The following is a 10,355-nucleotide window of genomic DNA, read 5'->3' on the forward strand; positions in this document are numbered from 1 at the left end:
TATAGGTCGACTCATTCTTAGCCAACCAAAGACTAACAGGCACTCCAACTTGCATGAAAGTGTATGATGTATCACAAAATCGTTCATCTCATGGAAGCCAACATTCGGAGCCAATGAGTACTTCGTCAACTGAAAATCAATCTTCATCAGACAAAAGTCATCCAAAACAACAATTTAGTCTAGTTAAGCTATTTATGAAACAAAAAAGCATGAGCAACGATGGGATCGTTAGCATGGATCAATTAGACCGGTCGGAATGCTGGCCATCTAGTTCGGGCGGTGAGAGTGGAGATTCTATTGGAGAGCAAAAGTCGAGTGAGTCTAAACCGGTAGAGCGGCCCCAAGTAGAATTACCTGCTACTATTGATGATAATTCAACAATTTACGAAGATTTGCCAGGAAATATACCTTACAACAATAGGGTGTATGATGAAGTTTTAATTGAAGAAGAAGAAACTAATGACGGCGCAAAACTTAGTGATAGCGAATCCAACTTGTACGCTACTGTTAATAAACCTCACATCAAAAGAACAAACTTAAATATAATGAATAGCCCGTCAAAAATGAGAAACGCTAGAAAATCTTATTCTTCTCAATCCTCTGCAACAAGTGTGAGCATTTCGAGTTGTTCTGAGTCAGATGGTACACAAATCACAAGGATGAATAAATTACTACAACGTGAACCTTGTGACCATAAATCAACTTCCACTCACATCGAAGTCGATACAATAGATAAGAGTATGCAAACATCCAGCCTACATCTCTCAAGCATGTCTCGTGAACATGAACTTATCAAAGTTGTTGAACCATCTTTCTTGGAGAAATTGAAAGAAGGCGATTGTGAAAAGCCAGTTTTTGTTTTATACCCAAATTACACCTTGCCAGACATTAGTTTCTTGAACGGCAGACCAAATATTTATTTGAACCCTATAAAAGTCAATGTATCAGCCAAGTCAAGTGAAAATAAAAGAAACAGGATGCAAGTCAAAGGGAAGCGGCCATTTTCATGCAACGACGTAGAGATGCTGAAAAAGAAAGGAGTAGGTCACATCAAAGACTGGGATTCGCTTAACTTCCTTCTGCCCGTAGAATGCAAACAACTTCTTTCTGAACTACCAGAATTGATGCATAATACGAAATGTGCAGAAAAATACTGTAATACACCTAAGTCAAAGAACAGACCTATGAGCTGTGATTGTAACAACTTAGCAGGCAACACTAATGCTGTATCGTCAAGCTCAAGTACCGCAACCCAACCGTCTTCTGGTTATCGTGGATCATCGACGATGCTTACTGATTCTTCTGCTCAAAACAGCCCCGCTCCAGCTGGTACTTTCAATCCTTTGTTTGTGTACCGTTATGACAGCGCTACTAGCTCAGAGGCAAGCGCTGTCAACAATGAAGGCCAGAGAGGTAATCCATCTATTCCCAAACGCTCACTTTCCTTAGCTGATCAAAATAGAATCGCTAAGCAAGGTGAACTAGCCCCACCAAGACCACCATTGCCGAAGAGTATTTTGCGTAAGTCTATGGACAAAACACGAAAATCCAGCTCCCACACAAAACGTTATAGTATGTTTGAAATGGACGAATATAATATGCAAGATCCTGTAGTGTGCATGACAGCTGCCACCGAACATAAAACTAAGAGGAGATCACTACAAGAGCCATATTATTTACAAAATCAAGGCATGGATTACAGAAAAAATAATGATTTAGCAGCTAAAAGGCTATCACAACAATTCCTTGACGCTGCTGATAAAGATGCTGACTACAATGAATATTATCAAGATGAGGGTGTTGGTACAGAAAGTAGTCTAGAATCAGGAAAATCAAATGAACTTAAGTTCCACAGGCCACATACGCCACCATTGCCAAAACCAAGAACTAAGAAAATGGAGTACACCGAATTTCCACCTCCAGGTGCACTCATAAGTAGTGCAGATTTGCAACAATTGGAAGAATTTCTTAAACTTAGCGGGGTCAATTGCCAAAATATGGATGAATGGGATCAAAATCAAGTGCAAAAGGTAAGGAGTCAGGTATCAAAATTCCTTCAAATGAAAAGATCTCAGGAAGAGAATCAGAGGTCCACAGAATCAAACGCTAGTAGTTGTAATAGCAAGAAATCTGTGAGCTTTGCGCAGAAATCTGAGGGCAAGCCTGAAAGTCAACAAACGCAACTGAAGGCTGTGGACGAGTTGAAAGTGGACCCTCTTACGACTCCACCTAACTCACCCAATATTTCAGCAGTGATTGCGCAAAGACACTATCAGGTAAAATTAGTTCTGTTTTGTCTACATTGCTCACGCCTCATTGCCTATTGATTTCTGTGAGTACCTTTGGTTCTGAGTTTCCTAAGTTATTTTTATTTTATTTTTACATTGATTTGTGTTTTTTTTTTGTTTTAAGCACGCCTTTTAATTTTTTTTAGTCCTGTAATTAGCAAGCCTTTCGCGTTTGCTGACCACAATTATTATTTACTCATGGTTCATTTATCTGTTTACCTGTTGTAACCTGTAATGCTACTGTTATAAAACTTGTTTTTATTACATATATTATTTAAATTATTATAGGGTAAGAACTTGGCTGAGATACCAATATGTGAGGAAGCTGAAGTAAGCCCGGATGAATTTATGAGCCCTATCCATCATGATGGAAGGGGGAAATATGACCCTATCGACGTGTCACAAAAAAGAGGTAAAAACAATTTAATCCACATGATTTAGAGCAATAATCTTATTGAGTATTGAATGTATTTAATGAAATTTGATTATAATTGTATTTTTTTGTTTTAGCCTTGGTCTCAAATGTGACAGATGCTGTTGAGATGCTAATCCAACATTTCTCTTCCGCAACTGACCAGGCGGAATTAGCGTTCTTAGGCGACTCAAAACAGTCTCCAGCGTGCGCTAAAATAGCATTGAATGCATTATGTCCAGCTCTGTATGCAATATTTAGAGATGGACTCAAAGAGAATATTGAAACATCATTTGGAGCTGTAAACAACTCGGTTTGGCAAATGGTGGAGGCTACAGCGAGACAAGGTAAAACTTTTAATATACGCTTATCTCATTTTAAGACTTATCTCACTAAGAACCTAGTACAAACAATACATCTTTATTTTAGGTCCAATAACGAAGTCTTTGAACGAGCTGGTTCTAAGGATTAACAGTGAAGATGCCGTAAATGAGGGTCTCGTTAAATTTAACGCATTTATCTTGGGCCTCCTGAAGTAAGTAAACTTAATATTTGACAATATTGTTCTTAAATACTGTTATTTTGATCATTTTATCATACTTACTTTTTTCGATGCAGTGCACAGTCAGTGGACGCGTGGGTATCATACGTACGGACCAGAGAATCGATTCTTGCCAAGCACTATGATTCCGATTCCTTGATTCTTGCCGGCTGCATCGGAGACTCTAGATGTCGGGCGCTCTTAGACACTCTCCTCACTAGCTTGGAGCCCCTCAAACTGCTACCCTTCTCTCTGGACCTTATGTTTGAAATGCGTGAACTACACCGCAGCTTCAAGAGGATAGAAAGTGACATGCGTGCTGCTAGTCGGGTAAGTTTCAATAGTTATCATTATCATAATGTATCTTGTAAAATAACCTAAACATTTAACCAATATTATTCAGACTCGATATTTTCTATATCGGGTAAGTAATAATAGCGTGTCGTTAGGGTATAAAGACCACCTTATACATACTGAACTCCCGCCTACTCGAGCAGACATCGCTTTATTTGCATTTTATTGTTTACTGCATGTGCTTACGAATCACGACTCACGGCGCGCTCGTCTACGCGGATTATTTTAGCATTTACTTTCGTGCACAGCTTTCATAAAATGCAAATAAAGGCATGGTCTCACAATCGATATCGGTCTGACCTTGTCAAAACTTTCCTAACTAATAACAAACGGCATGATGCATGATGCTAAAACAACTTTGATGTATTTAACAGCCCACTTCGATTAACACTCCACCACTAACACTGAACCAACGGAATTTGTTGAAACTGGTGCGGTCTATGCAATCGAGCGGCCTCTCGAGCGATGATTGTCAGACTAGTGTCATTATGAGGCATAAAGAGCCGAAAAATAAAGAACCATCAACCCCTGATCTGCTTAATGATTCGGCGAATGTTAAAACGACGCTAGAGAAAACCAGACCGCGGTCATGTGTCAACCCTTCTGCGATTGGCTACGACATGTGTCCGAACAATAGCCGGATTGAAATGGAGACAAACCGCAGATGGTCAGGTGTCCAGTTAGGCTCGAAGCTGATGCAGGCGTTCGATCGGCTCGTTTTCGATGACAGTGACGATTACACCGATAGCTTAGAGAACAATAAGCCTAGTAAACCAAATAACGAGACGAAGGTAACTTGGTGGAGCCTTGTGTTGTTTTCGGTGTGCTTCATTTGGTAGCCCGTTGTGATTCTGTTCATCCTGGTCATTTGCAGCCCACTTTTATTTGGCACCGCCTGCTTTCGGCTTATAACAATTATTTGCAGTGTCACGTTTATGCTTTTTCCACGTGTTTCGTTTGCTCATTGTGTCAGCAGTATTTAAGATCCCTTGTCATGTGACTTTACTATCTGTTATTTTGAAAATATTATCACTAGAATTTATTCCTCCACTTACATTTTCTAAATTCGGTAGTTAAAATTGTTTTTCAAGTTCATCTCTTCCTGCACACCCTATAAATACAAACTGTGCATTATAGTTGGACACGAGTGGCGAGGAGCAGTTCAGGCCAAGCTCGGCGGGTAGCTGCGCCAGCGGCAACACTGGCAACGGCAGCAACAACTCTGGCGGCAAGTTCCGTCGGCTGCAGCTCAAGTGGGAGCTGCTGAGTAACGCGGAGAGCCCGAGTACACCATCAGGTAAATAAACGATGTTCTATAAAGATCCCCTCAGAAATAGGTCACTCAATTTTCTTTTTCCAAAGCTGTCGAAAAAACATTTTAACATCAACACAACGCATTTCCATCGAAAAATATGGTTATGAATATCCGTTTACTTAAAAGTGGGTTTTTCATCGACAAAATATTTTTAGATCGCCATTTACAACATCTGATATAAACATAAACAAGCAACATCAGATTTTATGCAAACATTTTTTGTCAGGGAAGCAACTGATGAGTGGTATTTTCTGAGATATTGTTTATTGCTCTTTTGCTCATGACCTCCAAAATTGTAATTATGTACTCGTACTTGCGAATTCACACCAGATGAACTTGATAAGCTTGTATATGTGATTATATGGAATTTATTCAATTGCTTCCAGGTGAAACTTCACCAGCTGCGGCTCGAGGCTCCAAGATACCTCGGCCCGTGTCCTCTCCCGTGCGACCTCAAGCACCGACTCTGCAGTCACCAGCAAAGGCCCAGCATCGGTCAGTATACTCTAATTTTGATAGACTTTTATAATTTGCAATTCATTGCGACGTCATTTCTAAATTGTTATATTTTCCTTAACTTTATACTGTTTGGTTTAAACAATTGAAGACTGACTGAAGAACAGAATCCTATTTTTTTTTTTGTAAATTTTAAACAAATTGGTCCATTTTTACCAATATTGTTGTTTCAATTCAATTTGTGTGCAATTAAACTCAGTCATACGATCCTATTTCATACAGGCATCCAAATATAAATGATTGCGTCAACCGCAATAAATGACGCATTTGTATTGTTGTAATTAGGTTACTTGATAAAACCTCATCAAACGATCCAACTATAATAATTACAGCGGTATACCAGTGCCGGTTCGGAAAGGCACGTCGCCTACCACGACGACGCCTCGGTCTGCTTCGGCCAGACCTGGCGTCACCGGCAAGAAACCACCGCAACCTGCTAACAGGTATTTTGAATCTATGTCATACTAGTATAAAATGGGAAAGGAGAAAATTCTTGAACTTAAGAAAGTAAATCAATTTTCACTTGTTTACATTAGTCCTAATGTCACGCACTGCTATCATATTTTGGTGATGGTTCTTCTGTTTCTAATAAGCAGTAGACACTTTCTTATTGGTGTTAGATTATTATGTAGGTACCTACTTCATATTTTATCAGCTTATTTTTCCTTATTATGTATTATTTAACAATTTAGTAAAACTTATTAATGCAGTTATAATGTTTTTAAATATAGTTCTTTTTCTTTTGATTTATAGGTTTCATTTACAATTTTATTGTATAAAATCATATAAAAATTAATTTAGTAGGGCTACATTAATTTGTTAAAACTATGTGTGATATCTTCAGAACACCCGAAATGCCCGTGAAGAAAGCCAAAGTAAACCAACCGCGACTGTCCAATGACGCTGTCGCTAAACCCACAACATATGCTAAGAAATCGTCGTATGTAAAATTAATGGAAATCTAACACACTAATTGTGGTTATGCTGTCGAAAATTAAAAAAACCTTAACAGCATGTCTCACAAAATCGCATGAGGCGTTTTGTTACTATCGACATAGAAACTGTTTATTACCATCAAAACAAGCTCAACCTTTTAATTGGTTAACAATCTTTAATTGTATGTTTTACTAATCAATCTTTCCGCATGAATGAACAATGAATGGAACTAATGATCGCATCCTGGGATGTTTGAGTGCATTGACTTCTGAATAGGGATGTTTCCTGGGTCAAAAAGCAAGAGTTTTAATTAGTCCGTCAGTTAACTTATCAAAAAATAGTCTACACGTATTTTTCACTTTTTCAAACTAATGAAAATTTAAAGAGATAAAGCGCGCCAAAGTTCATAAGAAGAGGCCCGTGACGTCAATGCTTGCATAAAAGTGCCGCACGTGGTGACGTCGTGCGGAACTTCAACGCACCATAACTATGTAATTATTTGTTAGATTGACAAATAAAAATATAAGTGTCCAATATTTTTTGATATTAAACATGACGGACTAAAAAAAATATTTTAGGAAACTAGCCTATTCTTTTAGTTTTGTTGTTTCTAACGTATAATATAATGGTAGGACGTCTAGAGTAGACCAGACGTGGCAGGCGGGCGCGGCGCCGCGGCCATCTTCTCTCCCCTACGGCAGGGCGCCGCCCCCAGCGGCCCCGCGCCGCGCCGCCTCTTCCTCAGCATCACGACCTCATCACACCACCAATCAGCAGAAGCATAAGTAAGCCACTTTATTGAAAATATTTAAAAAAAAGTACCTATAAAGTCGTCCAATGGTTTTTGGATTGTTCTAATTTTTAAAGGTGTATACAATTTTTCCTCTAGAAGTAAGAATTACGTTATTCCAGGTGTAAGCTATGATGCCTTTTGGAACGTAATGTGCCCCAAAATATGCAGGGTATTTTTCAAGAGTGTGTAGTACTACACCAAAAACTGCTGAAAGCATATCCTCTGTTTTTGAAAAAATGTCCACAATAGTAATTGAACCTAGTTATTTTGAAATAAGAAAAGATAATACATTTTTGGTGCTTTTACGACTGACTTTCTTTTAATTTTCAGGTATGTTAGAACACTATGGCATCGGTTGCCGTCTGATTCGGGACACCTTGCATTTAATGAAGGAGAGCGTCTTCGCCTGATACTCGAGGTAGATGATCAGTATCTATTGTGCTGCAGAGGAGACCAGAAGGGTCTAGTTCCTCGCGATGCCGTATTGTTAGAGGACTTCTGATATTGGCAGCCATAGCATGATTGGCAATGGCAGCCTTGCTGGCGCCCGTTGCGTTTGAACGGCTACTTTGGGAAGAAGTAAATGAAATCATAAAAGAACCTCCTCGTTTACTTTTTGATCATCAAAATAATATCCGCAGTGTTGAATCCTTTCATAATATGAGAAGCTGAGTGATATTACAGTTATTACTTACTTCTAGATAAAAAGTAAACTGGGAGGGCTATACGTTCGAGAATAGTGCGATGTTACCTGGAACATTTGGTTTGTGTTTGATTTGTGACTGTGAATTGGCTGATTTGGAAGGTATACAAGTGAAATGTGATCGGAACTCTGCCGTTCAAGAACTATGTAAATACAGTTACTATTTTATTATCGAGTCCTTTCGTCTTTAAGATTTATTCTGTCTTATTATTTAAATCGTTTGTTTTTGTTGTTACCTTGAAATCATTATTCATTATCTCTACTTCATCATTATATCTTAATCACTTAATATCGAACTCTCACGTTTCTGATTCAGTAGTAGTAAAATCTAGTCTTATGTTTTAAGGCACGACAAGGTCTTGGACTGTAAATAAAATATTATTGTAAGAACATTAATCATGGAATATTTACTGTGAGGGAACCAACGTTTTATCAACAGTAAATGTTTTCTCTGTGGGATGTGATATAGGTAAATTATTTACGTTTTACTTTAAGGACAAATCTCATACTTTTAAGGTCAAACTCTTTTGTATGGTATCTAAATTCATAATCAAAATATCATTGTTGCTGAGAGAAAGGCACCAGGTAATTCGGTGTTTAGGTAAATTTCGTAACTTCAATGTGAAATTGATGTCTAATGTTACCCTTGTAATGTAAAAATAATTAAATATGCATAAAAGTGAGAAATGCATGTGTATTATAGTATATTGCAAAATTAACTTTGCTTCGTTGAATAGAAATGGTTAAATATCATACTTTAATGTAGTAAGGGTATCTACCAGCCAGATTTATGAACATACCTACGTTTAATCAGGAATCCACGGATTGCACTTTACTAATATGTTTAGTTAGTAACAGCATGCAGCCTCTCCTCATCACCTTCCTTTCGTGGTCTGTGGTTCTCTTTGGTTCCATAACTGCCATAACTGGTGTAGCTTTTAACAGGTGTACTTTACTAACTGCACGGCCTTTACCATGAATCCTTTCCTCACAGCTGGCCTCCAGTTGTCACAATATTGCAGATTAAAATTGGTGTTGGAGCTTAACATTGGTCACCACTAATCGCATCTGCCTCTCCTCTGTACTCCCTTAACCTACAACTTCAACGCTAATTACAGTAACTACAGCCGAGTGGTTGGAAGCAGTAATATTGGTACGCCTTACCGCATTATCGTTAACAAATACCCACCCATTGCTGAATTAACTGGACTCACGAATATTGTGATACAATAATCATATCACTGCTTGAAAGCGGGTCGCAAAGAAAAATGATATTTTTGGTACGAATTTGTATTGCTCAATATGGGAAGACATCATGATATGATCAATTGATATTCGCGACTTAATACTCATGTAATCTTCATAATATTGTAATCGTGGACTTATGTCAGTATTTATCGATGTAAAGTATTTGTATATAATATGTTATTATGGTTAGTAGTGAAATTAGAGATCAAAATTTGTAACAAAACTTTGAAATGCACGATACAGTTCCTCTCGTAGTCAGTCGTGCTAACGAGTCACTTTGGTGAAGTAGTCGGTATAAACGTATACTCGTACTTCTAGTGATCAAAATTATTAATCGCGTAATGCGGTGCCTTTCTCGATGCGTGTGATAATATCGATTATTTAAATATCGATGCTCTTGCCGACTGCGTTCAGCAATCAAAGAAACAAGAGGCTCGTCATGATAATCTCATTCTTAATAAGATGAACGTAAGTTGACACAAATTTAGGACTGTACAATAGATACATAATTCATCATACAATAATTAGGATGTTATTCGAAAACATAGCGAAAATGTTACTAGCTGTCATTACCTGCGTATTATTAATGCAATTTTCGTTTGTAATATACTTACCTAGGCGTCTCATTACCCATCTTAGTATATTAGCGCTTCGTGACTGAATGATGTGATGTGGCCTTTTGTATGTATTAAAGTTATATTAGTGTTACTGTGTTGTGCGTGTGCGCTTGTTGCATCAGTCGGAGTAATCATTGTATCGTCTACTTAAGTAAAGTAGCATCTGCGTATGCTTCCACGGATAAATTTATGTAATTTATAGTAATCGAAACCCTAATGGCCGTTAAAGTATTAGTTGAATGAACAAGCAAGAACGGAGAATGCGTGCTTCGCTTCCACGTACCGCTTGCAGTTCGCGTGCGCGTTAGGCGTTTGTAGACGTAAGTTTTTATCAACAGTTTGTATTATCGAATGTTGAACAGGTTTTTTATAAAATGACATTAACTCCTGCGCGTTCGTTTCATTACATTGTTGGGTAGGATGTGGTGAGTAATGTCCTCATCGGTACAAGTGTTAAGTTATTTTACGATTATTGTGTGTAAGGCTTTATTTATAATTTCGATCGGGATCAATATAAGTTGAACTTTGAGTTAAAATCTTTATTTTCTTAAGAAAAAAAAAATAAAAACAAAAAAGAGGCTTTTCGTTAACTGCGAAACGCCAACGAACGACTGAGAAATTAATTCCGAATA

General features: G+C 37.9%; 1 protein-coding gene across 6 annotated transcripts in view; it reads left to right on the plus strand.

Annotated features, from left to right (window-relative positions):
- LOC114363571 (uncharacterized) overlaps nucleotides 1–10,264 on the plus strand; it is a 46,283-nt gene extending 36,019 nt beyond the window's left edge. For 4 of the 6 annotated variants that reach the window (XM_028319328.1, XM_028319329.1, XM_028319331.1 and 1 more), the window contains 12 exons: nucleotides 6–2,030; nucleotides 2,577–2,700; nucleotides 2,799–3,047; nucleotides 3,130–3,235; nucleotides 3,319–3,571; nucleotides 3,970–4,386; nucleotides 4,733–4,892; nucleotides 5,297–5,405; nucleotides 5,759–5,869; nucleotides 6,271–6,366; nucleotides 6,995–7,147; nucleotides 7,486–10,264. In XM_028319328.1, coding sequence (XP_028175129.1) covers nucleotides 6–2,030; nucleotides 2,577–2,700; nucleotides 2,799–3,047; nucleotides 3,130–3,235; nucleotides 3,319–3,571; nucleotides 3,970–4,386; nucleotides 4,733–4,892; nucleotides 5,297–5,405; nucleotides 5,759–5,869; nucleotides 6,271–6,366; nucleotides 6,995–7,147; nucleotides 7,486–7,657 — 3,975 coding nt within the window. In that variant the 3' untranslated portion in view covers nucleotides 7,658–10,264. The remainder of the gene's footprint in view (nucleotides 1–5; nucleotides 2,031–2,576; nucleotides 2,701–2,798; nucleotides 3,048–3,129; nucleotides 3,236–3,318; nucleotides 3,572–3,969; nucleotides 4,387–4,732; nucleotides 4,893–5,296; nucleotides 5,406–5,758; nucleotides 5,870–6,270; nucleotides 6,367–6,994; nucleotides 7,148–7,485) is intronic. The other 2 variants (XM_028319330.1, XM_028319332.1) reach the window with 2 other exon arrangements.
- The last annotated feature ends 91 nt before the right edge of the window (nucleotides 10,265–10,355 follow it).

The sequence above is a fragment of the Ostrinia furnacalis genome, unplaced genomic scaffold, assembly GCF_004193835.3.
Source record: "Ostrinia furnacalis isolate ACB-3 unplaced genomic scaffold, ASM419383v2 OfSCF7173, whole genome shotgun sequence".
NCBI lineage: Eukaryota > Metazoa > Arthropoda > Insecta > Lepidoptera > Crambidae > Ostrinia > Ostrinia furnacalis.